The sequence below is a fragment of the Cucurbita moschata genome, unplaced genomic scaffold, assembly GCF_002738365.1.
Source record: "Cucurbita moschata cultivar Rifu unplaced genomic scaffold, Cmos_1.0 Cmo_Scf00032, whole genome shotgun sequence".
Taxonomy (NCBI): domain Eukaryota; kingdom Viridiplantae; phylum Streptophyta; class Magnoliopsida; order Cucurbitales; family Cucurbitaceae; genus Cucurbita; species Cucurbita moschata.
Window position 1 is genome coordinate 416729 of NW_019268548.1, and position 24055 is coordinate 440783.

General features: G+C 39.3%; 6 protein-coding genes across 7 annotated transcripts in view; 3 read left to right on the forward strand and 3 right to left on the reverse strand.

The window, feature by feature from the left end:
* The window catches only part of LOC111429941 (plant intracellular Ras-group-related LRR protein 9-like), a 4318-nt gene extending 2252 nt beyond the window's left edge, over positions 1-2066 (reverse strand). The window contains exon 1 of the mRNA XM_023066027.1: positions 1129-2066. Within this exon, the coding sequence (XP_022921795.1) occupies positions 1129-1893 (765 nt within the window). The 5' untranslated portion in view covers positions 1894-2066. The remainder of the gene's footprint in view (positions 1-1128) is intronic.
* Positions 2067-3389: 1323 nt separating this feature from the next.
* On the reverse strand, positions 3390-15550 carry LOC111464983. Of its 2 annotated transcripts, XR_002714125.1 has the most exons (4): positions 15540-15550; positions 4915-5210; positions 3821-4814; positions 3390-3743 (listed from the first exon to the last, which is right to left on the reverse strand). XR_002714125.1 is itself a non-coding variant. In XM_023109270.1 (3 exons), coding segments are annotated over exons 1-3 (753 nt in total). In that variant the 5' UTR covers positions 15542-15550; the 3' UTR covers positions 3390-4359. The 2 variants fall into 2 exon arrangements, 1 of the variants encoding a protein (XP_022965038.1); XM_023109270.1 differs by having other exon boundaries at positions 3390-4814.
* On the forward strand, positions 8771-10952 carry LOC111464980 (L-type lectin-domain containing receptor kinase S.1). The gene has a single exon (XM_023109266.1). It carries the CDS (start codon positions 8849-8851, stop codon positions 10814-10816), a length of 1968 nt encoding a protein of 655 aa, XP_022965034.1. The 5' UTR covers positions 8771-8848; the 3' UTR covers positions 10817-10952.
* On the reverse strand, positions 10924-14201 carry LOC111464979 (ferric reduction oxidase 8, mitochondrial). The gene is made up of 8 exons (XM_023109265.1): positions 13943-14201; positions 13763-13859; positions 13475-13666; positions 13146-13383; positions 12408-12735; positions 12065-12323; positions 11298-11986; positions 10924-11210 (listed from the first exon to the last, which is right to left on the reverse strand). Exons 1-8 carry the CDS (start codon positions 14184-14186, stop codon positions 11029-11031), a joined length of 2229 nt encoding a protein of 742 aa, XP_022965033.1. The 5' UTR covers positions 14187-14201; the 3' UTR covers positions 10924-11028.
* Positions 15551-16111: 561 nt separating the features above from the next.
* On the forward strand, positions 16112-18062 carry LOC111464982 (U-box domain-containing protein 33-like). Its single transcript, XM_023109269.1, has 4 exons — positions 16112-16833; positions 17241-17359; positions 17436-17554; positions 17656-18062. The coding sequence occupies exons 1-4, from the start codon at positions 16350-16352 to the stop codon at positions 17870-17872; spliced, it is 939 nt and encodes a 312-aa protein (XP_022965037.1). The 5' UTR covers positions 16112-16349; the 3' UTR covers positions 17873-18062.
* Positions 18063-18294: 232 nt separating this feature from the next.
* On the forward strand, positions 18295-22488 carry LOC111464981 (DEAD-box ATP-dependent RNA helicase 20-like). Its single transcript, XM_023109267.1, has 10 exons — positions 18295-18526; positions 18629-19170; positions 19260-19439; positions 19544-19705; positions 19786-19940; positions 20227-20319; positions 20414-20499; positions 20596-20822; positions 21698-21925; positions 22033-22488. Exons 1-10 carry the CDS (start codon positions 18471-18473, stop codon positions 22143-22145), a joined length of 1842 nt encoding a protein of 613 aa, XP_022965035.1. The 5' UTR covers positions 18295-18470; the 3' UTR covers positions 22146-22488.
* The last annotated feature ends 1567 nt before the right edge of the window (positions 22489-24055 follow it).

A 24055-nucleotide genomic window follows, 5' to 3' on the forward strand; every position in this document is an offset into this window, starting at 1 on the left:
AACCCCCCCCCCCCCCCCCCCCAAAAAAAAAGACAAGTTTTCTACATTTTTCTTTTTTTTTTCCTTCCAAATCTTTGCTTGAAAACACTTATTAAAAAGTAGGTAACAAAACAAAGAAACTTGGGAGAAGTAGTGGTTACAAGCTTAATTTTTAAAAACCAAAAATGAAAAATGAAATGGTTATCACACAAGGTATAGATAATTCAAATATGAATTAACCTATATTTCAGGACAACCACCAGCCATCAGCATTTATTTTTTATTCCAAATCCTCATCATAGCAGCCAAGCCACAGTGTTAGAATTTCTTCCCGTTTCCAGGCTTATATATCAGCAACTTCCATTAAAGACAGATTTCTTGAGCATAATCTTTCTACCAAAGACCAACGTTCTTACAAACCAATTTCCATTGGATTCTATGTGTCTTGCCATAAACCACCTATATTGTTGTGCCGCTCCCTGCACTATCCAGTCTCCATCTCTTACAAAACTTTACTCTAAATGCAAATAATTAAAGGACTTGTGACAAAGGGGAAATAAAATCCTGATCCTTGACATTCCAATGTAAATTTTCAAACAAGGCCCTTCAAACAACACCATTGTACTAGGATCTAAATGGTCACCATCTTTAAGATGACAGTTAAAGAAATTTACAATCAGCAGAACTTCGATGGAATAGTCCCCATCCACTTATTCCATCTCCAAATATGAAAGGAAAAAGAATGGTATCCTCAATGAGAGACTCCAGATGTTGAAATGCTAAACAAGCGTCTAAAAATTGATCCAAACATCAACCTTAGGCGCATTATTGTTATAGATGCAAACAAGCTGATGGGCTAAAAACCAGCATTGAAACATAATGCACACAAGTGACAAAATATAGGAATGATCTATGACTTCTAGGAGAGTCATGATGATCAGCCATTAGTTAATGAACCGTGCGTCTCTAACGAATATTCTAATCTCCACACAAGCTACAAAAGGCCCCTGTACCCATATGAAACTAATGAAGCCTTCTATTCTACTGGATTGCATGAAGAAACAGTTCATTTCAAGAACGCTGGAATTCCTAATAGGTGCTAGTATAATCTGTGGGAGCGCAGTAATGTTGAATTGTCTATAAACTAACCTGTAGTTGATTGCTGGAGATATCAAGCACAACCAATCCCCGAATGCGTCCAAATTCTTCAGGCAAGAACTGCAAGCGTCGGCTGGAGAGATTAATTCGATCTATTTCCTTCTCATTCGCTTCCTGAAGAATCCTCGCAACCTCCTCATTGGTCTCCTCGCTTACTGGATCCAATTTTTCCTCCTGCAGCCCTCTCTCCGCCGATTCGTAAATCTTCACCAACCTTTGCTCCGCTTCCTTTAACATCTTCGCATACGCCTCGTGCATCTCATCCAGTTGCACAATTGCATTATACAGCTGCTTCTCTTTATCCGCCGCCTGCCGGCACTCGTTCTCTCTCTCAGCAAGAAGCGCCCTCCACTCAAGCATCTCCACATCTGCCGGCCTAGGCGAAAGCACGATTTCCTGAAGCTTGGCAGACAAATTGGCTTCTACATCAGCGAGCTTAGCCTTGGCAGTATCGATAGCCTCATGATCTGGTCTCTCCCCAAGGGTTTTGAGGATGGATCGGGTCTGAGCAACATCAGAGATGGCGCTGGTCATAGAAGCCAATACCTTAGGGTCCGATAGATGGGGCATGTCATCGACGATTTGGGAGGAGGAAGAGGATGGATCGGAAGGATTTTTCGCAGCGTGGCGGGACGGCGGAGATGCAGGCTGTTCGATATCGAATTCGACGGCCGGCGGTCGGGGACTGAGAGAGGGGATTCTAGCCATGACGTAGGAAAGGATGGGGAAACTTTTGGGGTTCGGATCCATGGCCATGGTGAGTGATTGCAAAGCAACAAATTGGATCAGAATAACAAAGGGAAGAAGAAGATGGAGTGGAGATTTGGGAGTAGGAAAGTGAAAGAGCGAGATATTGCAGTCCGCTCAGAATACCACGGGAAGGGTTCCGTCGCTTATTTCACAGCCACTGTTTTGTCTCGATCCACGTCATCCAAGTTCGTTACAGGTTACAAGCGTAACAGCGGGTAATGATAAATTTCCCGTTCTTTAATAATATTATTATTATCTTAGATGTGCGATAATAAAATAGGCCTTATGGGAATATTTAAGTTTTGAAATTGGTGTATAATTAGTTATTTAAACTTTCTAAAAAAAATAAATTATTTTAAATTTACAGAAAATTATGTGCAAAAAATAAAAGTTAATTATTCAACCAGACAAAAAGCTTCATCATTTATGTTTATTTAGATTAAATTTTTAAATCAATAAATGAGTCATTAAATACTTAAATACAAACTTTAATTGAATAGTTATCAAAATTAGATGGTAAGTGTATATATAATAATCTAAGCACATCAGCCAACATCCTAGTCACATCGCTTGGTGTCTGACTTTGATATCATCTGTAATAGTTCAAGTTTGACGCTGGCGCATCGCTTGATGTCTAGTTCTGATACCATTTGTAACAGTCTGAATCCACCACTCGGGCTTGATAGATATTGTTCATTTTGACTTGTTATGTATCATTGTCAATTTTATGGTTTTAAAACGCATCTACGGAGAAGATATTTTCATTCTAATAAACAATGTTTAGTTTCCTCTCTAATCCATCTTGTATCCTAAGGAATAAGGTGTGAGAGAGTCCAAAAAATCGATGGGTGCTTGTTGTCACATGGCTCTGCCTCCCCTCTACAAATCAAATGATTCATCTAGCAAACAACTCATTATTCGTTTTCTAGGTTCTTGATTTTTTTTTAAATACATAACAAATGAGTTTCTGTACGAATTTAATTAATATGGAGGAATCTACCTCCACCTTCTTTATTCTCATCAATTCCGCATTACATCTCGTTTAAATTATTGCAATATTCTCAGCACGTTGCATTCATTTATACCAATGTTTTCATTTTTTTTTTCTTACAAATATACTTTGAATAATATCCTTGTGAATCAAGAAATGCTATGCATTTTTCTTAATAAAGACGTTGGGCAAGGTTCAAACTCTTATCTTAATTTCTAAATTTTTAAATTTGTTATATTTTGATTTAAATTTGCTATATTATACTTTGATATAGCTCAAAACGTCCTTCTCTATTAAAAAACATACTATTAACCTATCTGATATAATTTATCCGTAATAAAATTAAACTCCAAATTTAACTATTTCTCATCAGCCTAAATCTAAATGTCTTATTCATATATTTTTTTAATAAACCTTCAGTTTTAATGTTTCCAAGTGGTTTTTTAATGAAATTAATTAAATTATAATAATACTTTTCATGTCTATTTGAAGCTAAGTTAGCCTAATTCCTTCAACAACTCCGAATATGCGTCCAAGTCTTATTAGTCGAGGGGGCATAACATAATAATTATTCCTTCTAATATGTTCTAATAATGTCGTCTCCAAAAGCCAAAGGGTATTCCCGTAAATACACCAGAGACAATCCTTCATCCTCGTGATGCCACTTAATAAATGGCCAACCAAAATACAACTGGCTCTTCCAATTTCTCTCCAAATTTATTACCCCCACAACCCTAGGTGGATTTCTTAACATAATTTTCAATTAATGTTTTTTTAATTATATTTCAACAACTCCTGGAATTGGAATCGGAATCAGAATCAGAATCGGAATCGGAATCCCAAGTCATCTTCGCCTCACGAGAAACTGCAAATCCAAAGCAATGAAACCGTCGTTAAAGAAAAATATAAAATAAAAAGAATAAAATAAAATAAGAAACTCACACGTTTGATGGGAGACACGTATGAAGTTGGCAGGGATTACGAAGCCGACGGAATTTTGATACGTGTCGAACAAGAATGGGGAGGCTGCATCGGTTCAGAAGATTCGTCCTCTAACGCCAGAGGGTATCGCAACGCAAATCAAGGCGCAAAAATATACACAAAAAGGTAATTAAATGTGTATATTAAGACTTGTGAATGAAGGCCACGTGGCACGCCCAATTGCACAGTCCTCAGGCCGACTCACGGGCACCGTGTGCGGCGGCACCGTGACGGAGTTTAAGAACTAAGATTGAGATTGAGAATGAGAACTCCTCCTCTCGCAAAACTCCGGCCGGATTAATCAATTTTTTTTCAACCACACAAACCAATTAATTCGAAAGTTTTTAAGCTTTCTCCCAACAATCAATCAATCACAAGCCAAAACTAAAAACTATCTTGTTCTGTTTTAGCTTCTTTTTTTTCTTTTTTTCCCGTCATCGTCTACCTAGGGTTTGTACTTTTATATGCGGAGTCCTCGCCTCGAGTTTAGGGATTCATCTTCAGTTCCCGTGAGCACAGTGGGGGCTGGAGTACAAAAACCTAGGGCTCCCATGGCAACAGGTTCTTCCATGGCAGTTTCGCGGTCCGACGAAGTATTTATTAGGAGGCGAGGAGATCTGACGACTGAACCTGCACGAAGGAGAAGAGATCCGGTCGCTGATTCCGTATTGCGGCGAGCTCGGAAGCGAATCCACGCCGTGGCATGGAGAATTAGGAAGAGTGAAGTCCACACTCGACGGAGGAGAAATTTGCTTGAGAGACTTCGGAGGCGAAAGAATGGCTCTGATTTGAAGAGGATGCGACAACGACGAAGAAGCACGATCGTATTCCTCGACGATATTGGCCAAATCTTCGTCAGATCTAACAGAAATCAAGGTTTCCAAGTCTCCGCCTGGCAATTGGCACTTCAATGTAACGGTAGAACCACAGAATTCTCCAAGCTTCACCATTAACTCTGCAAAATGGAATAAAACGCATACATAAACACCTAGACACAAATATCAAAACGTACAGATTACGTCACCAAACAAAACGAGGAACAACAAAATACGAACCGGAATACGAGACAGAGCGATCGACGGCTAGAACTCTGGTAAGACCACCAACGTAACGGAGTTTACCATCGGTTCGACGGGGAAGAATCTTGCCGCCATAGCTACACAGAAACTTCAGGGTTCCAGTACGCGCATCAGACCTCATATCTTCTTTAGACTGTGAGTGAGTTGAAGTAAACGGGTTCTGTTGGTGCGAATCGAATAGAACACGAAGAGAAGTCTCTAGAACGAAGAAAGAGAGAGCAGGAGGTAGAAGAAGGAAGAATGTGGTGAGAGAGAACTTCTCTTTTGCAAACCTTAGGCAGTGATTTTGTCGGGTATTTAAAGGGAGAGGAGGAGGACGCTAGTGGGACCCACACGTTCAATACGACGTCGAATTAATGAAATAGGAATATTTCAAGTAACGCGGGAGGGAGGCCGAACCGCGAATATTCTTATTGAAGGGGAGAAATACGGTGACCACGTGGCGATTACCCATTCGTTCACCTAGTAAAGTATAACCTCCTTTTCTGGCTTGAAATTTGGGCGAAGTTCTCTTCTTATTAGGCGCCTATTTATTCCTTTTTATTTTTCTTATTTCCATACTTAATTTTTTGTCTTGTTTAGATTTTTTTAACCATTAAAGTAAAAATATATTAACATTCGGATTCTTTTTTAAATAAAAATTAAAGAACGTTCACAGTTGAGCAGCGGAAACAGAGAATATTTTTGCTTTTAAGAAAATTAAATATTGGTAATAATATTATTTAGTTGGGATTTACTTATAATTGAAAATGGTGACAATATTTGGGTTAATATAATATAACTCGATGTCCCAGAGAAAATGTCATATTTGCCCCTGGTCTCATTATGAAAAGTAAGCACATTATGTAATGAACTATGACTTAATTTAAGGGGCTATTCAAAGTGGGAACATTGCAACATGCTGGGGGGCCTACTTTGAATACAAATACCGAAATAATTGATTTTAAAATTAGAAAATAATTAGAAATTTTAATCGTGAACCTAATTAAATTCTACCAAATCTCTATCGCCAACTAATATGTTTGGACCGGAAACAGAAGTCGAGAAGCTCTCGAACATAATAATGCGAATCGTACTTCAATGAATTCTAATATACAACATCAAATAGTCTCATTACGAGACCCTCCATCGGTTGAAGAGGGAAACAGAATATTTCTTGTCAGAGTATGGAAACCTCTCTCCAATAAACATGTTTTAAAATCGTAAGGCTGATGATGATACATAATGGATTAAAACGGACAATATCTACTAGCGGTGAACTTAAACTCTTATACTCGCTTTTTCGATTTGAAAAAAAAAAAAATAGTGGAACTAATTTGGTATGAAAGTAGATAGTAATATAATTAAAGGTGCTTTGTTGAGTTGATATATTAAATTAAAGAGCAACAAAAGTGAAGGAGTAGCTAATTAAAATGGTATCTTAAGTACAGTGTTGCGTTGTTAAAGAGTGATCTTGACTGTCCCAAATTATCACTATTAATTTTCTTTTTAAGATAAAATAATAGAAAAGCTATTTTATTGTATTTATATTTGTAGTTTAAAATCCGAATTTGAAATTTTGAAGAATTAAATAAAATTGGGAGCATTTGGGAATCGAGTAGGAAGAATTTGATGCCATATACTTCATCAACGACGATGCACAGACATCGCACCAATAATGATAACGTTCTTCAGTGGAACTTAAAGAAATTTTTGAATGGACATAAAAAATGACATGAAGAACAATATGTGAAGCAACAAAGAAAAATATAACTGGAGATCCAGTAGGTTGAAGTAAAAACAATTATGGAAATAAAGAACGAGATTCAGAAACTACTTGAATAAGAAGATGAAATCTGCCACTTTGTCATGAATCATAAGATCACACGAACCATCGAGACTTTGCATGCAAGTTGCACCCTAAGCCGTTTGATTGAGGGCACGTCTACCTAAGCATCATGCATCACTACCTCTCACACAAATACCCATCGAGGTTCGTGCGAGGGCACAATTTGGCCTCCCGTTCGCACCATAGCATGGATAGTTTAAAATTGAGACCTCATCACTTTTCATCATGATACAATGGTAGTTTATTCCACTTTAGCCTCGTGTCGCAATATAAGCTCGTACACATCCTCGTATGAATGACGACTAAAAGTACATCGTGGTTTCCATATCTACCACTTGTTAAATTAAAAAAATTGATTATAGAAAACAATAATATTTAAAAAAGTTATTGCAGTTAAAGTGGGTCCCATCTGCCAACCTAAACAGGATTAGGTGTCGTTTAAGCAAAGCCATAAGCAACGACCAATCTCTCCCGCGTGTTTGGTCCACTTCTTCGTTCCTTCTTTCTTTTTTCTTCTTCTTTTGTCGTTTACCATTTTAATTTCAAATCTTTAAAATTAAATCTAAATAAATCATCCTCAACTTAATTCAAATTTAAACTTCATTAAATATAATTAATTAAATTAAACTACAATTACGTTAAGGATTATCTAAAAATAGAATAAAACCTAACGTAGCGTATTAATTCATTAGTTTATAATAATTACAAAAAAAAAAAAACATTTATCAATTTTCATATTTAAGAAGATATTCACAGAGATATGACGTAAGATAATGTCAATTATCAATGCCATTCGGTTGATTGCCGACGTGGATCGAACTATTAAAAAAAACATTATCAACAGTTCATAGAAGACAATGGAAACTCGTATTTTTCCAAGCCTCGGCAGTTAGCATAGGGCAACCGCCAGAACTCGAGTCGAAACCTGATTCGACGTGGACGTGGACCATGACACGTGGAGAGGAAAGGAATTAAAGTCAAGACACGTGTAAATGTTTGATGGATTGGGTGGCCAGTAATAAAAGAAAATATTAATTAATTAAATTTAACAATGTAAGTTATCTTAAAAGGGAAGGGAAATGCATGTGCTGGTATACAATGCATGCATCCATCAAATCCAAACGGCGGTGTTTGTATTTTACCGTTATGTCCTTTTCTTAATAATATATATTACTAAGATTAGTCTGTGAATTACATATTTAGCCCTTGAATTGATTTTGACACTCGGGATTTATGAATGAATTTCTTTTATTTTTATTGAAAATAATATTGGAGGTGGGAGTGAAAGTAGGTTGGAAGTCGGCAATAACAAAAAAGATAACTAACAAAATAATAATAAATAAATGGAAATTAAATTTAAAAAATAAAATGATAATTATAATACGAGGGCGAAATTCGTCTGCAGGTTCGTTCAGATTTGGACAGGCTTTGGGTTGAAAAGCGATAAATCCACACATTTACGATATTGCCCTCGAAGAATGACTCTGTCGGCCTAATATCTTGGACTAGGACCATCGAGAAAGAAGTATTCTCGTGGCAACGAAAGACCATGGTGGTTCTTGATTTTTGTCTCTATTGCTCCTTTTAAGATGTAAAATACAAAATTATTTTTATTTTCTTTATTATTTTGATATGGATAAATATATATTTTTCTCTACAGGCCGAGCGAGCCCATGGGCACAGGGTTCCATGGGCCGAAATGAAAAACAAATAAAGCCCATTATACAATTACATTGAACAAATAAAGGCCATTATACGGTGTATATTAGTAGTAAAGCAAATTAAATAATCATCCAATCATATTAGCTTAAGACCAGTTTTAGTTTGAAAAACAAAATTAAATACTTGAGGTCGTCAACAAGCTTCATTAAGACCATGTAAATAGAACAGGATAGTAAAAGCTTCTTGTTGCGGCGGCGGCAGTGCAATTCAACGGTCATAAAATGAATAAACCGCGTTTTCTGAAAAGATTACTTCACAATATGAAGCTTCTTTCCGCATCCAATCTTTTCCACTATCTTGACTAATTCCGTAGACCGCTGAATCTACTGAAACTTTACACCTCCGGCGACGGTGGAAGAGATGGAACGACAACGGCGGCGACGACGACGATCTCTGTTACTTCTACTTCAGCTCTGTATCTTCTTCATCCTTTTCTTTCCCTCTTACGCAGTTGATTTCATCTTCAATTCGTTCACAAACGGCTCGAATGGCACCGACATCATTCTCATTAGCGACGCGAGGTTCGATTCCCCTGTAATTCGTCTTAATAATGACTCAAACCCAAATTCAATCGGGCGAGCTTTCTATCACACGAAGCTGATTATGAAACCCACTTCGAATTCGACTACGATCTCTTCTTTTTCAACTACTTTCGTGTTTTCAATTTTGCTGGAAGTCGCTACTAGTCCAGGCTTCGGTATGGCCTTCGTTCTTTCCAATTCCACTTCCCCTCCCGACGTCATAGCGGGTCAATACTTCGGTCTCTTCACAAATTCCACTACCCATGTTGTTGCTCCGCTTCTCGCCGTTGAATTCGACACCGGTCGAAACACGGAGTTCAACGATCCCGATGATAGCCATATCGGAATCGATTTGAACAGTATGTTGTCGATAAAAACACAGACCGCTGGGTATTTTGACCCTAATGGAACTTTTGTTCCAATTCAGATGAGAAATGGGCAGAACCTTCGCGCTTGGATCGAGTTTGATGGGTCCAATTTCGAAATCAATGTCACGATTGCCCCAATTGGAATTCCTCGTCCATCCAAACCCACTTTGAGTTTTAGGGATCCTGAAATAGCAAATTATGTATCGAATGAAATGTTTGTGGGATTTTCAGCGTCGAAGACAAAATGGGTTGAGGCGCAGAGGATTTTGGCTTGGAGTTTTAGTGACACTGGTGTTGCTAGAGAGATTAACAACACGAATTTCCCTGTGTTTATGAGAGCATCACCACCGTCTTCCTTGTCGCCGGGATCTGTTGCCGGTATTGTAATCGGCAGTGTTGTGTTTGTGATCTTAATTTCTGGATTTGTGGGGTTTTGGTATTGGCGAAAGAACAGAGCAAGTGAAGAAGATGAAATTGAGGATTGGGAGCTCGAATATTGGCCTCACAGATTCTCTAATGAGGAGCTTTCACAGGCCACTGATGAATTTTCGGATAAGAATCTGTTGGGTTCCGGTGGATTTGGAAGAGTATTCAAAGGAACTTTACCAAACAACACGGAAATCGCCGTAAAGTGTGTAAATCACGATTCAAAACAGGGGTTAAAGGAATTCATGGCGGAAATCTCGAGCATGGGTAGGCTTCAACATAAAAATCTAGTCCAAATGCGAGGATGGTGTCGAAAAGGCAATGAATTAATGTTGGTATACGATTACATGCCGAATGGAAGCCTTAATCGGTGGATTTTCGACAAACCCACAACGCTACTCGGCTGGAAACAGCGCCGCCGTGTGCTCGCTGACGTTGCAGAGGGTTTGAACTATCTCCACCATGGTTGGGACCAAGTGGTGATTCACAGAGACATAAAATCAAGCAACGTGTTAATGGATTCGGAAATGAGAGGCAGACTGGGCGATTTTGGGCTGGCAAAACTGTACCAACACGGCGAGACTCCAAATACCACTCGCGTCGTTGGGACCTTGGGGTATTTAGCGCCGGAGATTGCAACGGTGGCTACTCCGACGGCGGCCAGCGATGTGTATAGTTTTGGGGTTGTGATTCTTGAAGTAGCATGTGGGCGGCGACCGATTGAGATGGCAGTGGAGGAAGAAGAAATGGTACTTATAGATTGGGTGAGGGATCTTTACTCCGCCGGACGGTTGATTGCGGCGGCGGACTTGAGAATCAGAGAGGAATATGAAACAGAGGAGATGGAGTTGATGTTGAAGCTTGGTTTAGCTTGTTGTCATCCGGACCCTGAACGGCGGCCGACAATGAGGGAGGTTGTGGCTGTTTTGATTGGAGAACAACAGGCAGCTGAGTCAGTGGAACTTTTGTCGGGATTGTCCGGCGGCGCTGTTGATGGCAGCCCAGAAGTTTGACCGGCGACTACAATGTTTTACCTTGAATTTATTTCATCTTGATTGAATAATTGTTCCTTTTTCACCGTCTGTAATTACAAGATTCAAACAATATCTGCGAGTTCATCGTTTTAATAGATAGTGTAATGGAAAGTTAGTGAATCTGTGTAAAGAAAGGCCTGAATTACAGAGATGGCAGTAAAATTTAGCTTCAAATTTCACTGTCAGCAACATCAGAGAGTGAAGTTGAGGGAATGGAAACTGAATTGCTGTTTGTTCTTCTTTGAGCCTTTCCTTGAACCTCCAGACATTTGCTTACAAGCTTTGGCTACTGACAAGTTCATTGCCTCTGGTCCACTGCTGATCACGCCGATGTCCGATTCGCCTGCCGGGTTGTTGATGTTGGAGAATATCTCTGTTCAATCCCCCAACGAATTACAATCATATATTGTTTCGAGTATCGAAAATTCGAATGAGTTTGTTTAAGAGATATCGTCCATACCTATGAAGTTAGGCCTTTCTCCAAAATATATTTCATGTTCTTCTTGTCTACTTCCTCTTGCTACTGAACTTGGAGTTGTGTTCTTGGTTTGGTTTTGGCTTTGGATGAGTGCTAGATTTCCTTTCTTCAGTCTTCTCCGTCGTAAAACAATCCCGACGACCGCCCCGGATAAGATAGCTAAAGCGAAGGAAGACATCAGAAGAAGATCCGAGATCCAAGATGGGGTTCTGTCTTTTGTCTTTTTGGAGGCTTTCTTGGTTGGAACGACGATATGGTTGAAGACGATAAGGGCGACAAAGAACACGATTGATATCAGTCCAGTAATTACAGCCATCCAGCCTAAGCTTTCAAGCCCATGTGCTGCATAGCTTGAACAGTTCACGCTCGATTGTATCGTCTGCATTTGAGAGAACTTGTTTAGCAGTTCGGTTAGAGTTGAACTGGATTGCAGTTCTTGTGTCACGAATACTTTGAGCTGCAAATGCATTTTTCCATCCAAGCGTTTCAGTAGTAAAGGTAAGATCGAGCTGAGTAGCGCAATCTCGTGGGACTTTTTCATGACATGTATAAGCTGGATTCTTGCAGGGCAGATGAATTTAGTGTTGTTCTTCATAGAAGTGATCTCCTGTAAAATGCTCAAAAGTGGGGTTACTCCAATTCCTCCAGCAATCAGAATCAAGTGATCATATCTGCAAGAGATTAGTTACGCGTTACGCGTTCGGGTTATCGAAAACATCAATCCAGTACATTTGAGAACATAAACATACCTTAGGAAGTCCAAGGAGGCAGGTCCATAAGGGCCCTCGACTGCAACGGAAATGCACTTCAACTGATCCGACTCTCCCTCTCGTTCGGTGTTGATTATCTCATACAAAGACTTCGTCCATGACTTATTACATTTAACGACGATCGACATTGTTTCATCATCAACACTCGAGCTGGAAATCAAGCTGAAAGCATGCCACTCAAATCTGGAAATCCTTGGTATCTTCACATACACAACGCTAGTTGGTTTATACTTCAGCCCTTACATTGCAAAGAAATTTGGCTATTTAGAGAACTTTCATATTAAATCTGCAAAGGAAAAAAAAGGGATGGGTGTAGAAGTACTGTGGTCTTTTGGCAGAGTTAGTTCCACAGCTTTGCAGGGGAGGACTCGAGCCGAGACGACACACGTTTCGGTTCTAGACTGAATAATTCGGAGGATCTTATCAATGGCGAAGAGAAACAGTCCAGGAAATACCATGTAAAAGTGTCTATCTCCAGCATGAAACAAGAAGAACACAAAAAAGACAATGTATAAATGGTGTGTGTAGTAGAAGATCTCAAATTTGATTCTCCTTATCTGAGGCAGGGAAGTGATCCAAATCACCAATCCTGTAATCAAAGTAATCTCCCCGGCGATGTAAATCCGGCCGGTGTTCTGCCATTTCCACACCTAGTTTCAACAAAACATTAATCACATGGAATCATTGACATTACCTATTACCTATTACCTATTACCTATTGTGATATCCCACGTCCACTGGAGAGGAAAACGAAACATTCTTTATAAGGGTATGAAAACCTCCGGCAGACGCGTTTTAGCCTAGAAGGAAAAGCTCAGAAAGAACAATATTTGTTAGCGGTGAGCTTGGACGGTTAAAAATGGTATCAAAGCCAGACACCAGGCGGTGTGCTAGGGAGGACGCTGGTTCCTCAAGAGGGTGGATTATGAGATCCCACGTCGATTGGAGAAGAGAATGAAACATTTCTTATAAGGGTGTGGAAACCTCTCCCTAACAAACGTGTTTTAAGACCTTGAAGGAAAGCTTAGGAGGGAAAACCCCGGCAAAGAAGAAGAGTTACCTGATCCTGAATCTGGTTGCTGATCCCCCAGATGAACAAGGTGCTGGCGCCATGGAAGGTGCCAAACAACACCATTGCAGTGCCAAGCCAGACGTGATACTTCACTGAAGCTTCAAACTGAATGCCAATTAGCCGAAATGGAGCCAACCCTCTCAAGACAGGCAGAAGAAGCAGCCCCAAACAGGCCTCTGCTAGCAAACCAAACCTGGTGGCTACTCTTAAATACTTGAGTTCCCATCTGAAAGTCATCAAAATTGGACATAATTCAACCCCAGAGACTCATAAAATAAAGAAACAGCATTAACACTTTGTTCTTCAAAATCACTCACATCTTCAAGTTGAGTGATTCTTCGGGCATCAACTTTCTGAAATCTTTGGATATTCGAGCATAGAACGTCCAAGCCAGGAAGAGGAGAAACAAAGCAACACCCAGAAGCTCAATTCCAGATAAAATACCCACATAGCTGTTCACAACAAGTGGGTTCGAAAGAGTATTGGAAAAGGTTGAAAACTTCGTTTGCCTGTAGAAGAAAAACAAAACAAAAAAAAAGAATCAAGAAGAAGATCAAAAGGCCTGTTCTAAGCGTGTAGATATTTGACGACCAAGATGAACATTCCTGCAAGTTTGTGGCTTGGAGTGTTTGATATTCAAATAAACCAGTCCGATTATAACCAGAGCAACAACAGGAAAAGTATACACGACAAAGTTGAGACCTGAAAAACATGAAATCATTTCAATTATATACGACAAGCCGGAGCTGGATCTGCAAGAATGAACAACATGCAGACTAATATACCATAGTATCCAAATACAGATGCTCGGGCAGTGTTTTCAGCAACACGCCATTTTCTTGTCCAGAGATCTGTGGGTTTCAATAGCCACAGAGAAACCCAACCAGCACATAGAAGAATCATGAACACTTCGATAGCAGTAAGAAGAACGGCTCTTGCCTTATGATTTCTATTCATATTTGAGATTATCCGTCCTCTGTTTTCTGTTTGGCTATTTGGGGTTTGGGTTTGTGTCGTGAATTTATACATTTTAGAGGGAAACCAATAAGAATGTTTTGATTTCCACGAGTCGAGCTACGTGGTGGATCATTAAAAGTGGGGGAACATAAAACAGAACTTGTAGAACCTTTACATGATGGCTTCAAAAGTCCAAGATTTGTTCAATCAGATTGGATTTAATTCATACAGAGGAAACCCCAAGTGTCAATATTGATGGTGGAACTGTAATGAGCCTTGAATAGCTCTGATGCTGTAATGGTATGAATGCTTTTTCATAATGGACAAAATGGGACATGGTGTCCTTTCATGGTGGGAAAATGACGCTATCTTCTCTCTTTCCTTTTTCTTTTCCATAGTCTGTTCATCAATTGGATTGATCATTATCTTTGCCATTTTGGTAGGCATCTTCAAGCCGACTTTCAATGGCGTGATCTTGTTTGTCAAACAGCACTTTTTGTGATTCCATAAAGCACCAATCTTGCACTCAAGAGTCTATCTCTGCAACTTGCAGAAAGCCACAAAGAAGAAGGAAGAGAGAAGGAGACAAACATAAATATCTCTTCACAACGAGCTTGTTACAAATCAACTAAACCAGCTAACAAGATGATGTCCGAAAAAGTTCCTATATATTTGCAACGATGACATGGGAGATAGTAGTAGTCCTCTAACCCCACTGCTAGTAGATATTGTCTACTTTGGTCCGTTACGTATCACCATCAGTCTCACGGTTTTAAAACGTGTCTACTAGGGAGATGTTTCCACATGCTTATAAGAAATGTTTTGTTCCACTCTCCAACTGATGTGGGATCTCACCATCCACCTCCCTTGGGGCCAGCATTCTCACTGGCACATTGTCCGGTGCTTGGCCCTTATACCATCTGTAACAGCCCAAGCCCACCGTTAGTAGATATTCTTTGTTTTGACCCATTACGTATTATGGTAAGCCTCACGATTCTAAAACGTGTCTACTAGGGAGAGGTTTTCACACCCTTACAAGGAAGGTTTCATTCTCCTCTCCAACCGATGTAGGATCTCACAATTATACTTCTTTTATACACTATCTTGACACGAAAGAAGAGTTCAACAACCAAAGTGTTAGCCCCTCTTCTTACGAGCTCGTGATCAAGAAGCAGAAGATGGTCTATGGAGGTTGGATAAATGTACAACATAAATGTGCATATAGTTTAGTTCAGGAATACGAGGAAAGCACAAACAGAAGCCAAGGTGGTCGTCAACAAGCAAGAGGCAATACAATATAAGGTCAGCAAGCATTAACTAAGGACTAGATATAAATGATTCAATCTTCCATTACCAAACATCATGCTCCCAAGGACCACAATCAAAGCAAGCCACTTTATTACTTTTTAAACATGGATCCAAGACATTTACTCTGCACCATTCACAATACATTTAATTTGTCTGTCAATATATATTACCAATCTAGGGTTTTCTCAACCTACTCATGATCAGAATGATCATCACCAACCAAAGTCATATTAAGTTTTTTTTTATGAGGCTTATCTTGATGTTCTGAAGAGAAGTTGGAAAAGACTTCGGCAACTTTTGGGAGAATCTGTAGTGGATGCATGTGCCACCCCCTCATCATATTCTAAACTGGCCCCCATGAGAAGGATGCAATATTAAAGACTAACTATGAAACCTAGCTTTTTAGGCTATTTTGACAAGGACCCACTTTTTAATTCCCAAAAGTGTTGGTAAGTTTAGAAAGAAATAACTAAAAAGAGATCGATAAGTTCTAAGAATTGATATGAATCAAGAGACATCAATCATACAATATACTTCAAGCTAGACATGATCGATCTTGCTTGTGGAGTGATTCGAATCTCAAACAAATGTTCTTGCCTTGAGATATTCAATCAACAAAGTAATCCGAATCTTACTCTCCTGATAGTGATTCCTTATCTTATCTAGAATTGTCTGTGGTTGTTGTTAAAAGATAGGCAACTAAATGCTCAAGTTGATTGGATAATGAAGAAAGGATGAAAAAAGTGTGGGGGAAAAAGGGAAATCAAATGGGTAAGAGTTTGTCAATCTTTTCAACTAAGGAGTTCTTCATTCAAGTGGTTAAAGCTATGGAAATCAAAAGAAATTTGTTTGGTTTTTTTTTCAACTGTTCTGTTTGACTAAGCCAAAGACACAAGGGGAAAAAAAGGAGAAGGAAAAGAAAAGGCAATGTTGACAGAACAATGTGGCTGCAGGCCCATGACACAAGAGAATCTATCCTCTCTTTCTCTCTTTTCCTTTGTGGTTATGAGAGCAAGAATGTCTTTTTCTTTGTATACTTCCAACCCACTAAAAACACATTCTTGTCATTTTCATTCTCATATCAATTCTCATTGTTCTTTGCGCATTTGGAGAGCGAAAGAGACAGAGAGAGAGAGAGAGCTAAGAATGGAAGAGGAGTTTCAAGGAAGGCCAGCAGAGTTGCAACTGCAATGCTGCAGTGCAAGGATCATGTCACCGGAGATCGTCGAGATTGGAGACGAAAGTAAGACTATTATCAGTAGCAGTGACCGTGGTGCAACCGATGTCTATGTCGCCGTTGGTAAAGATGATATAGATGTGCTTAAATGGGCCCTTGATCATGCTGTCTCACCTGGTTGTTGTGTCTTTCTTATCCATGTTTTTCCTCCTCTCACCTACATCCCTACTCCAGGTAACCAAGATTTCTTCTTTGTTTCCTTCTTTCAGATCATAATCACAGATCAGTCAACTTTTCTAGGCTGTTTTTCTTGAAAACTTGCCTTTAATGGATGTTTGATGCACATGGGTCATGGGGAAATGTATATTTTTTGTTCCTCTTGCTACTTTTGACTATCTGGGTTCTTTCCAAAAGAGTCAAACTCAAGCATAGATTGTACAGGTAAGTTCTTCTTTACATGATGGGAAGAAAACTAAGTCCAATCTGCTGAATCTACAAGGATAAGGGAAATTCTCTTCAAACACACAAGAAAATGATATGATCATGAGTTCATAATCATCTTCATTGGCTTGTAATTCGTCTGTGTTCATGAATTGCTGTGAATTGCAGCATTTTTACTTGCAAACCCATTTTGGTTTCAGTTGGAAGATTAGCAAGGAGTCAACTGAGCCAAGAACAACTGAGAGTGTACATCAATGAGGAAAACAATAGAAGGAGAAATCTCTTGCAAAAGTACATCCGGTTATGCACTGACGCCAAGGTCAGTCTAAACAATGTCTGAAAAACACTGATAAAGAAACTTGTCTGAAACCTTAAACTCTGTTCCCATGTCTCAGGTGACAGTGGACACATTGCTTCTGGAGAGCAACACGACAGCCAAAGCAATCCTTCAACTAATTCCAGTGCTCAACATCACCAATTTAGTCATAGGAACCAAAAATCCACTTTCCACAAGGTTTGGAACCTTTCCCCTTTTGTGGGGTTTTGCAGAACTTGAATAAACAACAAACAAGCCATTTGTCAATTTCTCACCAAATTTGTGTAATTTCTTCTTAGGCTATTGGGGAAAAGAATGGCGAAAGGAGAGTTTGTGAAAAAGAATGCACCAGAATGTTGCGAGGTTACCATTGTTTATGAAGGCAAAAAGGTCGATGAGCGTCACCAGGAAATGGGGTTGCTTCCTTCTTCTCAAAACTCCGGTTGCCGTCGCCGGCGCTCCGGCAAGAACTTGTTCGAGTGTGTGTGCTTGTTCAGCAGGTCGGGAAGCGATTAATGGGTTGTGTTAATGCAATGAACAAGATGAAGAAGAACAAACAAAGAGAAAGGGAGAGAATCACAATTTTTACTTACTTTTTGTTTGTTTGAATCCGATCAAAGCCTACAGATAGCCCATATCAGCTGGCTTGTAATTTAGCGGCCGCCGCAATTGAAATGAAATGATTTATGCATAGAAATTGTCGGACCATTCGATTATTTTCCTGGTTTTGTTTTTTAATACCGAAAGTTGGATCATCGGACTGCCTAATTGTCGACTTGTCGTAACCGTATAAAAAATATATATATTTTCGTGGAAACGACAATTAAAAGGGAGAGTGGTGGGCTCGAATTTTGGATCTCGTCCAATTCTGTCGGCCCATTTCTATTGGGCCTCATAGCCCATCATTATCAGCACCGACCGAACAATTTCATTACTTTGTTCTCTCTAAACGTGAGCTCTCCTTCTTCCACCTCTTCGCCTGTGGATCTTGAACAATTCGAGCCGGAATAGCAAGATATTCCGGGCGGTACGATCGGTCAGGTATCTTCCCTTTTCAATTCCACCACTGTTGGAGTAAGTTCTGCTTTGAAATCCCAGCCCGTGTATCAGAGTCATGAATCCTTACGACCATAGATACGCCGATCCCAATTCCTACCGCGAGCGCCGAAGGTATTGTTGGTATTTTAGAGGTCTCTTTCTTTTCCTTGATTTCTCTATGAGGTTCTGATCTCTCTGCCCTTTTGTGGGTGTCTCTTGATTTTTCTTTTGCAGTGACCTAGTGGGTCCACAGCCTGCTGCGCCGCCGCCGATAGCAGGGCGTGAATCTATGTACAAAGGCTTTCATCCTCCTCCAGTACCATATTATGGCCGTGAAAGAGGTGGGGGAGGTGCTTTACCTAATGCTGGAGGTTTTAATGGCTTCCCGCGGTTTCAGCCTCCCGCAGGACCGTTCAATATCGGTCGCAGTGGCAATGATTTCGGTAGCGGCGGAAGGAGAATGTTTGATTCTGGGAGGGGCGGGAATATGGGTTTTGGAGGTAGACGTGGTGGAGGAACGGGATTTGAGGGGCGTGTTGGCGGAAGTGGGGCTGGACGTGGTGGTTCATCAAGAGGGGACTTAGATAACATAGTTCTTCCGAGTCAGAATTTTGGGGATTTGGTCCCTTTTGAAAAGAACTTCTACACTGAGTGTCCTTCTGTGCGAGCAATGACGGAGTCCGAAGTCAAGATGTACAGAGAGAGGCGTGATATTAGAGTGGAAGGATACGATGTCCCAAAACCGATTCGGAGTTTTCAGGAGGCAAATTTTCCTGGTATTTACATATCCCATGAATTGAATGGGCTTGTATTTATGTTTTAGTATTCAAGAAACTTGCTGATTGTTCTTTATTTCGTTTGTTAGCTTACTGCCTTGATGTGATTGCGAAATTGGGATTTGTTGAACCAACACCAATTCAGGCTCAAGGATGGCCCATGGCCATGAAAGGAAGAGATTTGATTGGCATTGCTGAAACTGGCTCTGGGAAGACTCTGGCTTATCTACTGCCAGCTTTAATACACATTAGTGCCCAGCCTCGTTTGGGTTAGCATTAGATGACAGAGTTGCAGTCTTAATTTCTTTTTGTTGCTACTCTTCTTTCGACCATTAACATTGTGCTAACTTGTTCTCCATCTGCATTCATTCAGTGCATGGTCAAGGTCCCATTGTATTGGTGTTAGCGCCCACCAGAGAATTAGCTGTTCAGATTCAACAAGAGGTCACTAAATTTGGGTTGCGCGCTAATATTAGAAGTACTTGCATTTATGGTGGGGCTCCTAAGGGCCCTCAAATTCGTGATCTCAAAAATGGTAGTTGTTTTCACTGAACTGTTTTTGACTGTTTGTGGTTGGTTTCTGGCAGTAATATAAGCTACTTCATTATATCTCAGGTGTTGAGATTGTTATTGCTACACCTGGTCGGCTCATAGATATGCTGGAAGCTGGCCACACAAACCTGCAGCGAGTTACTTATCTTGTTTTGGATGAAGCTGATAGAATGCTGGACATGGGATTTGAGCCTCAAATAAGGACAATCGTGAGCCAAGTATGATATTACACCCCCGCTTTCTTTCTCCATACTCTGATAATGGAATTGCTTGTGGAGACTTACAATTAGTTTTATTTTCTGGCTCGAGTCTGTGCTTGTAGCGAACTTTACAGTTTTGATGGTGCTTGTGGAAATCTTCTATTTATTATGTGCAGTGTTCAGTCCTCAAACTTTTCTGAATGTAGAATTGAAGAGTGTTCGCTTAAAAGCTCTTTAAAAGTTTGTTTATTATAATGTAATACTCAGTTTTCAACTCTGTCTAAGAGATTTTATCTCTTTACAGATCCGACCTGATAGGCAGACATTATATTGGAGTGCCACATGGCCAAGGGAGGTCGAAAAATTGGCTAGGCAATTTTTACATAATGCATATAAGGTTAGAGAAATTCTTTTGTCAATCACCACCGTGCTTCCATATGCCTTGTAGTTGTAGAAACAGGTAATGACATTTAGATGCTGTAATGTATCAGGTGATTATCGGTTCATCAGATCTTAAAGCTAACCAGTCAATAAACCAAGTCGTCGAAGTTTTACCAGAGGCTGAGAAATATAGAAGGTTTGTTAAAAGTTTGTGATATTCTACAAAACGTGCGAACAGACAGACAGAGAGATTCTTCCCATTTTTACATTTTAGCACATTTTTCTCATGCAGGTTAATAAAATTGCTTGTAGAAGTGATGGATGGTAGCCGTATTCTGATTTTTGTGGAGACAAAAAAGGGATGTGATAAAGTAACAAGGCAATTGAGAATGGATGGATGGCCAGCTCTATCCATTCATGGGGATAAAAAGCAGGCTGAAAGGGACTTGGTTTTGTCCGAGTTTAAGAGTGGAAGAAACCCAATAATGACAGCCACTGATGTGGCTGCAAGAGGGCTTGGTAGGGTTACTACATGTCAGGTGTTTTAGGTTTTAATTTTTAGGAGTTCGTTTTCAAATTCTAAATGAGTCGGCCAGCTGCTTTCCAGTTCCTGAATATAATATGTGGCTTGGGTGCAGAGTAAGATTCTATTGTGCAGTGCACGATGACTGTGAGACTGCTTGGTTTTGTCTCCTATTTGAATCTGCATATGCTTTTTGTTTCTTTCTCCGGACTAAAGAGATCCTTTGCTTCCCAATCGATGTGCCCTAGGTTTTAGTTTACATTCTACTTCTTTTGGGCTTCCCTTTTTGCATGCTTTGGGGTAGTTGTTTGGTGAAGGAAGAAAGTTTGGTTTAAAGAGAACAGAGCCACCCCCTTTTCGTACAACTTCTAGTACATTAATAAATCATTGCATGAATGTCATATGGACACAAAGATAATGGTATTTGGAGGTTTCTCAATGAGTTTTTTTTCCGAGTTAAACGGGATGGAAATCCTATGCTGTTTATGAACACTAATGATGTAAATCCTGTCTATCAATGGGTCAGTAAGGATAGTGAGAAGGTAGAGACTTTGATGAGTAAGGTGCCTGAGATTTTGGTCCTCTATAGTTATCCGAGCATTCTATTGGTACCCATCCACAATTATGGAGCTGGTTGTTTTGTAGCCTGGTTGACTCATTCATTATTGCATTGTTGGTATGGAAGTCGTCGTGGTGACAGCTGCTACTTATCCCTGCAAAGTTAAGGTGGGCACATTTATGTAGTAATGAATGTGTTATCTTACTTTTGGTCATCAGATCTTAGGAATGCAGGGATAAGGTTTTTTGCAGTTTTATCCATGCTCCCATGTTGCATGTATATATTTAATCTAACTATGACTCTCTGCTGTAGATGTGAAAGATATAAAATGTGTGATCAACTATGATTTCCCATCAAGCCTCGAGGATTATGTCCACAGAATAGGCCGAACGGGGCGTGCTGGTGCAAAGGGAACTGCATTCACATTCTTTACTCATGAGAATGCGAAACACGCCAGAGAGCTTATAAAGATACTGCGAGAAGCAGGGCAGATCGTCTCCCCTGCATTGTCTGCTTTAGCCTCGTCTAGTGGCACTGGAGGTAACCTTCGTTTCTCCTAATCATCAGGATGGATAGTAGCATCTGATGTCAGAAGTGGTTGGCTGATTACAATTCGAAATTATTGTTTCTTCTTTTTTTTGGTGTAGGTTCTAGCTCTAAATACCGCCCTCAAGGTCACAGAGGCTTTGGTGGTAACCGAACAATGGTTTCAGGACCAAATGCGATCCCTATTGGTTTGACGAGACCAAGGCCTCGCTAGCTTTTCGCACGAGTTGGAAGGAAGCATATAAGCTAGATAAGTAGTGTATTTCAGAAATGTGGACCATTTTCATTGTGTAGTATAGTTTGAGTTATTACTAGAATAGCAATTTAGTATTGTTTGGTATGAAAAATGGACATGTGGGCATATGTGTATATAAAACCAGATTACTGGTAGACATTGCTGAGGGTGTTTGTATTAGGTCTGGTGGTTGTTGGGTTGGTGAAGGTGAAGGTGAAGAAGAAAGAAAATGAGAAGCCTATGGCTATTTTTCCCAACCTCTTCAAATTGTGATTTGATTTTGATTAAGCTTACATAACCTTAGAGGGCCCCTTTACCTTTAGTACTTCATAAGGATAATTTCATTTTAGGTAAAGAATTTATTTGGATCTCTCCCTCCTATTTGTGTTGTAAACCAGACAAAAGGCCTTCATTCATTTAGAGTATTCTTCATAATACGACTGCTGTCCTTTGCTTCTTTCTGCATAGCATCCGCCTTCCGAACAAGGCATACACATTTTCCTCTTTAGGCTGTTTCTCTTGGAAGTTTTTAAAATGCGCATGTTAGGAGATGTTAAGTGAAGGGTTTCTAAATGATTCGTTTTCTTCTAGGATCTCCACAATCCCCGCCCCCTTCGAGGCCTAGCATCCTTGTTGGCATTTGTTTCTTTCTCAAATCAATGTGGAATCTCATAATCCAGCCCCTTTGAGGATCAACGCCCTCACTGGTGCATCGACCGGTGTCTACCCCTTTTGGGGCTCAATCTTTGCTGGCACACCGCTCGGTATATGGCTTTGATACCATTTGTAACAGACTAAGCCCAATATATTGTTCTCTTTTGGGCTTTTTCTTTGAGTATGGTAGGGTGTCTATTTAGTACTGGAGCTTTTAAAAGTATTTGATAATTTCTTACCTTTTAATTTTGTATTTAATAAATATTTTAAAAGTTATTTGTCCAACTAAATATAAATTTTAATTTGATTGTCTAGTAAGTTTGTGTCTCATCCAAATATATATATATATTTTTTAGAGTTTAGGATGGTAACTTATAAATAATTGAATTTAGTTACAAGTAATTTAAAAAATGAAAGAGACAAAATGACGTGTCTCATCCAAATACTTCCATTTTTTTTTTTTACAAGTACATAATAAATGAAATATGGAAAAGACAGCTACATGTTTTGGCAAAGGGACAGAACATCACAGTTTGCAGGACAGTCCCTACAGATGGCCAAGCCCCACTCAATAATTGAAGGGATTGGCGTTTATTGAAAGATATTAGTGTCCTAAAAGAATGAAAATTATATTTGTGGCACAATCTTTAACAGAAATTACATCTTCTCCTTTTGACTTTTCTTCTCATTTCTTTCACTATTAGCCCTCATCATTATCTCTTTTACAATATTGGCCCACACTTCCAACTTCACCTCTACCCCCACAAAATCCCAAAATATGTATTATACCCTTAGTTGTCATCATTATTGATTTGAAACCTACCCTTTGTCCTCACATATATTTCCTTACACATTTTTTCAACCAATTAATTTGTATGGGCTATACTCAATTTACCCACATATATTTATATTAAAATATTCAAAACCATTCATTTATAAATGGTGTGTTATATTTTTTTTATTTTAAAAAAAGTAATTACTTTCTTTCTCTAAATTCTTAAATCAAGTTAATGTCGACGTTGCCTCTACATAACGTATCACTTATAGTTCTTGTACACCTAAATTTTTCCGATCACACAACCGTTTCATATTTGTTTTAACATGGTTGCCATAATCCTCTAATTTCGTTAATAAAGTTTGGATTATCAGTCAAATTTTAAATTAAAAAATAACTTTTTTTTTTTTTTTTTTTTTTTTTTTTTTTTTTTTTTTTTTTTTTTTTTTTTTTTTTTTTT

Coding starts and splice junctions, on each gene's coding strand:
- LOC111464980 (XM_023109266.1), top strand. CDS start 8,849: ATGGAACGACAACGGCGGCGACGACGACGATCTCTGTTACTTCTACTT.
- LOC111464979 (XM_023109265.1), bottom strand. CDS start 14,186: ATGTATAAATTCACGACACAAACCCAAACCCCAAATAGCCAAACAGAA. Junction 12,736..13,145: donor GCAACCAGATTCAGGATCAG/GTAACTCTTCTT, acceptor TGTTGAAACTAG/GTGTGGAAATGGCAGAACAC. Junction 11,211..11,297: donor AGAAAGGCCTAACTTCATAG/GTATGGACGATA, acceptor GGGATTGAACAG/AGATATTCTCCAACATCAAC.
- LOC111464983 (XM_023109270.1), bottom strand. Junction 4,815..4,914: donor TCGCTCTGTCTCGTATTCCG/GTTCGTATTTTG, acceptor TCCATTTTGCAG/AGTTAATGGTGAAGCTTGGA.
- LOC111464982 (XM_023109269.1), top strand. CDS start 16,350: ATGTTGACAGAACAATGTGGCTGCAGGCCCATGACACAAGAGAATCTA. Junction 17,360..17,435: donor GGTTATGCACTGACGCCAAG/GTCAGTCTAAAC, acceptor CCCATGTCTCAG/GTGACAGTGGACACATTGCT. Junction 17,555..17,655: donor AAAAATCCACTTTCCACAAG/GTTTGGAACCTT, acceptor ATTTCTTCTTAG/GCTATTGGGGAAAAGAATGG.
- LOC111464981 (XM_023109267.1), top strand. CDS start 18,471: ATGAATCCTTACGACCATAGATACGCCGATCCCAATTCCTACCGCGAG. Junction 19,440..19,543: donor TAGTGCCCAGCCTCGTTTGG/GTTAGCATTAGA, acceptor GCATTCATTCAG/TGCATGGTCAAGGTCCCATT. Junction 19,706..19,785: donor AATTCGTGATCTCAAAAATG/GTAGTTGTTTTC, acceptor ATTATATCTCAG/GTGTTGAGATTGTTATTGCT.